Raw genomic sequence first — 5,192 nt, forward strand, 5'->3', positions numbered from 1 at the left:
ACACACACACACACACACACACACACACACACACACACACACACACAGCGTAGGCTGCTCGTCCATGGGGAGTCTGTCCGTTCTGTGAGGTCGGTCTGCAGGCCGGCGACCCGCCGCTCGGTCGCTCTAACCGATGGTGACGCCAAAGCCGCACTGGAACTTGTTCTTTTGGTGGTTGAGGAAGGTGCAGAGGACCAGAGAGAGCGGCAGCGGGAGCAGCTTCTTTTCTAACGTGGCACCGACTACCCAGTTACTGTCTACTGAACCTGGAGGGGAGGGGGGAGACGGAATATTAGGTGCGGCAAAACGTATGTTTACCTGTGTACTGCCCTGTTTACGCAGTACTCAATAAAAAGTGAGAAACATCGATAAATAGGCACATTTTTTCTGCACAAGTGGAGTAGTACATTTATTCAAATACTGTACTAAAGTACATTATTTTGAGGTTCTGAGGTACATGAGTGTACTTTATTTCCATTTCATGCTACTTTATACTTCTACTCCGAGGTAAATGCTGTACTTTTTACTACATAATATTCATTTGATAGCTTTAGTTACTTTGCAGATTTAGAATAATTAAACAAAATATAAAATCTACTAATAAATGAGGATATATTATTATTAGGTTCATTATTATTTTCCTCTGTCATCTATGACAAACAATTGCTGCTAAAAAATAAATAAACGTGACGCTCCCTGTGCAGGATGAATGCCACGGTGATGATCGTATTTGTGTTTCAGAGAGCACACCGTACCTTTAAACAGCAAATTAGCTTTAGGCACATCTAGCTGGTAGCCGAACGACACGCTGGTGTCCTGCATGCGGGTGCTCGCCTCGTACTCCACGCCGAGCTGCAGCTGTTGAAGAGCAGCGGACGGTTAGATCCTGAGGGAAGCAGCTTCGAGAACGTCTTCAGCGCAGCATTCGGTCTGGTGCTGCGTTTAGTTCTGAAGGGACGCCTCGCTTCGTAACATTCAGGGAACTATAAATCAACCTAACCTGCTTACAATCAAAAGCTGCTGACTGTCTGCATTGTGCGTGGACGGAGGTGGAGTTACCTGCTCGTTGGCTTTGTGATAGTATGAAGCATGAGCTCCCGCAGAGCCGAGCGTCAACGTGGCGATGTAGTTGCTGCCTGCAGAGAGGGAGGAGGCCAAGTCAATACTGGTTGAAGCGAACCGACACCAAACAAAAGCGTCACAGACTGCACCTGCGTCTCACCCGTGTATCTGCCGACTAAAGACACCACGGTGCCCTCCTCTCCCGGCCTACGGTGGTAAACCAGCTCCCCCCCCAGAGCCAGAGCCGGCGTTATGGACTGGAGGTAGTGTGTTACGACGATACCTGACAGGGGGACGACAGCAGTGAGCATGAGGTGTCCGGGTTCACAACAAGTCTATCTCTTGGTTAAATTAGAAACATTTAAAAAAAAAATAAAAAAGGATTTAAAGTGAGTTTAGTGTTTGTAGGACAGGATGGTGAGCGGAGACCCACCGGAGCCGACGAGGACATCGGGGTTTCCAAGAGTAATGGTCGCAGTAAAATCTTCTCCCTTGATCTCAGCGTCGCCTTGCCAGTTCACAAACTTGTTTTGTTGTGTCTGAGGAGGTGACGGAGCGTGACAAAGTTAACAGCACGGTCAGACTGATGTGACAATGACACATCGGCTGGTTATCGGCTTTTAAAAGAAGACATTTTGGTTAAGGGGAGACACCGCTGGAGAGCACGCTGAAACATTTTATTTAACAGATATCACCATGAAACTTCCCCAGTTGATTACTTACATGAAGACAATTATTATTTGTGAAAGAGTCGAGAATTCTCCCACAACCTCACCTACTTCTGAGGTGCATGTAGTGTTGTTTGGGCGTGTGGCCTTCATCAGGGTCACCCATCGATGATGATGGCCCCGATGAAGGCCACACACCGCAACGCTTTGGTCCAAACAATGGAGATGTTCTATTAACTGTCGATGGAGTTTTGACCTCTTGATTTACTTTTTGTATTTCAGGTTTGACATTTTATTATGTTTTATTTTGTGCTAATCGTCATACATTTCCAGAACAGAACTCTGAACGTTGGATAAAGCCAGGTTCAAAACTCGTTTAATTTTGTTGACATATTAGAGTCAAAGGTTTTTACAGAGGGGATTTGGGATCTCTCTTCATCACTGCACAAATGAGTAAACATTATCGACCGTCAAAAAAACCCCATTTCCTCCACGTTTTAGTAAGAAAATGTTGAATAAATAAAATGATATATAAAGAAACCCCTCTGTAAAAACCTTAAGAATATAGATAGGAATGAAAGTGGTTATGTTGTCAAAGTAGAAACAGATTGCAGCACTAAGAGCAATGAGTTGCATGAAAAGGTTCTAAAGGGGGAAGCTTTACCTGGAAGGCTAGTTTGGATCGTACTCTGCTGGCGACCTGGTGGATGATCTGGGCGTTGAGGCTGCCGCTGTTGTCCATGTCTCCAACCATGACAGGAAAAAACTGAACCAAAACCAGCATTTGTGTTACGGGTCATAAATAAAGAATATATATATATATATATAAAAAACACCTTTCAGAGGAGATTCACTGCGACTGTACTTCAGCATACCTCTGCCGGACCCATCTGCTTCGTTCCGACGTATGTGGCGCCGAACCTGTAGGTGGAGTCTCCCGTGGTGCTCAGCAGCACAGTGTGATTCACCTTAAAGAGAGATCACAACAGGAGCACAACTCAAAAAATGTGCCCTTTAACCATTCGCAGTTCATTTCCTTTGGTCTGATATATTTGAGCTTCTGAGACGTAGGCTGTATTTTGTTTAGCAGTTAGTGAGAAACTGTTCCAGTGTGTGTGTGTGTGTGTGTGTGTGTAAAAAGAAACTTAACTGACCTGGAAGTGGTTGCTAAGGCCCTTGTTGACGAATAGCCTGACACCCTCCATCTGCATGGGGAAAACCTCTGAGGGAAAAGGAAATGCAGAATAGACACATAATAAAGATAAAACCAGGTTATAAATCATTTAGTGGATTCTTATTTGAGTCGAGGCTTAAGAGGTCACACCACGCTTCTCATGGCTGTCTTCAATTATCACCAGTCACCTTTGCACTTGCGATGGCACTCGTCAAATCCACCGGGGTTAGGTAAGGAGGAGTCCGCCTCCTCCTCCTGTCCCGAGGCTTCCCCAGTGGGGGGTAGAACTGGGGGCATCCCGAAGCCTGGCGACACCGTCAACCCGGGGGAGGGGGCGGCGGCGGCACCGCCGGAGGAAGGGGGAGGGGGGTTGGGGGAGCTGGCAGCCAAAACACTGCCCATTCTAGCAGAGAGAAGTTAGGGGATAGAGCAGGAGAGAGGGTGAGAGACTGGAGAGAGTATTTGGCTGTTAGTACCATTGAGTCTGAGCAGGTGCATCAACAGAGGAGATAAGTAACATAAGATCAGCTAACATACTAAGAGCGGTTAAGATGTAGGTTACTGCCACACTATACCTAATCAATAACAGTTTTATTGATGCAGGCAGGCCAGATAATCAAAAAACGTAGAGCACTCTAACATGTAAAGTTGTGAAGATGGGGGGCTCGGAAAAGACAGATTTTAAGGAAAGAAATCTGAGAAGCAGAGGCCGAGACATCCTCTCAAAATACACATAAAACAACCCAATAGTGTCTTTCATTAGGCTTTCCATGCTCCGGGTAACAGACGTCTTTCAAACTCCACTTGTGCAATTTGAAATGGAAAACATTTTAATAACCGATGCAGTGTTTACGCCCCGATCCCTCATCAGATAAGATAGGACTTGCTGTGCAGCAGTTGCAGTACAAAGAATCAATAAGCAGATGTATTTTTGGCAATGTTTACATTTGGATTTTGTATGATTAAGATAATCGGTTGCTCATTTCTCAAGTTGCTTCTTGGTGGGTTCCCTGACATCTCACGCTGATTGCGTTAAAAACACAGTGCACTGACCGTAATGCATCCTCATCCATTAGTTGTTGGTTTAATTACCTTAAACGACTGATTAAAGGGGACAATACCTGCGTTTTTGGGCAGCTTTAACATTATTTAAACACTAAGTTGGTTATATACGAGCTTTCAGAGATACCTAATGTTTTTGTGAACGCTATTTTCAAGTCAGAAACTGGTAATTTCGTTAACTCGTATAACAAGAACACAACACACCCTGATGACAATCATTGGGTTATTTTCTCAGACGTTTGAAAGCTTCCCTCAGTGTTAAAGAAGGCATTCAACGTACTGTGTCACAGGCCTCAGGCGGCGTAATACTAAGGTGTAAACTAATCTTCACGTGCACCGTTACAATAGGTGGAGTGCCCCTTTAACCTTTCGCACAGATCATGCTCATTCATATGAAGTTAGAGCAGCAGCAGGTGAGAAAGACCGGCTAATGATAATAAATCATTACGTCTGTGGCGGAACTGGGTTTCTGGTTCCTGCTAGGCACTGCTTTCTTTAAAAGATGTCGCTAATGTTTTGAATGAAACCTGTCTCACCTACAAGCCTGCAAGAAAAAGTTAGCTAAGCTAGCTTCCAACCAGCAAATGGCAGGCTCAAAACAAACGGTTGCTCCCGGTATAGGGAAACAAAGATCACTTTGTGAGATTTCAACTGCTAAAAAACAGCTAATATGTTCATATATTTCCAGCTAATCCTCTTATTACGTAAAACACAGAGCTAACGGTAGCTACTCACGTTGTGATTTCCAGAGGACGATGCAGCCGGAAGTTAAATACGGTAGCACCAAAGAAGAAGACGTGAGCGACGCTAGGGCTCCGCCTATTTTCTTAAGACGCGTTATGATTGGATGACAGACCATGGCCCTGAGAAATGATTGGCTGAAAGACCTGTCGCTCAATTTGTGTGTCAGAGGAAACGAGGGCTTGCTTTGTGGCCGTGATGTCACACTCTTACTCAAAGACTATTGGCTAATAGGAGTGGGGTGCGTTGCAGAGGGGCGGGACATTTAATTCTGAAGTTACCGATTGGTGGAGAGCTGCAGATCGGCAAAGCGAGTGAAGTAAAACGTTACGAAGGAATAGCTCAAGGTCAAATGGCAGCCTGAGGGTTTGGATGTTGCAACGTTCTCAAAAAACAGTTTATTTGTGAGCTGCCGCAACGAGAACATTTTTGTCGTTGTTCCATATGAATTTTGTAAGTCAATCAATCTGTCGCCCACTAATTAC

At 44.9% G+C, this 5,192-nt stretch overlaps 1 protein-coding gene across 1 annotated transcript; it reads right to left on the reverse strand.

Annotated features, from left to right (window-relative positions):
- Nucleotides 1-6: 6 nt before the first annotated feature.
- tomm40l (translocase of outer mitochondrial membrane 40 homolog, like) lies at nt 7-4,722 on the reverse strand. Its single transcript, XM_031874848.1, has 10 exons — nt 4,702-4,722; nt 3,093-3,307; nt 2,885-2,952; nt 2,606-2,698; nt 2,395-2,496; nt 1,496-1,601; nt 1,223-1,345; nt 1,060-1,136; nt 756-858; nt 7-266 (listed from the first exon to the last, which is right to left on the reverse strand). The coding sequence occupies exons 2-10, from the start codon at nt 3,304-3,306 to the stop codon at nt 127-129; spliced, it is 1,026 nt and encodes a 341-aa protein (XP_031730708.1). The 5' UTR covers nt 3,307; nt 4,702-4,722; the 3' UTR covers nt 7-126.
- Nucleotides 4,723-5,192: the final 470 nt, after the last annotated feature.

Source organism: Anarrhichthys ocellatus, unplaced genomic scaffold (genome assembly GCF_004355925.1).
Source record: "Anarrhichthys ocellatus isolate YVR2014 unplaced genomic scaffold, GSC_Weel_1.0 scaffold84, whole genome shotgun sequence".
NCBI classification, from domain to species: Eukaryota; Metazoa; Chordata; class Actinopteri; order Perciformes; family Anarhichadidae; genus Anarrhichthys; species Anarrhichthys ocellatus.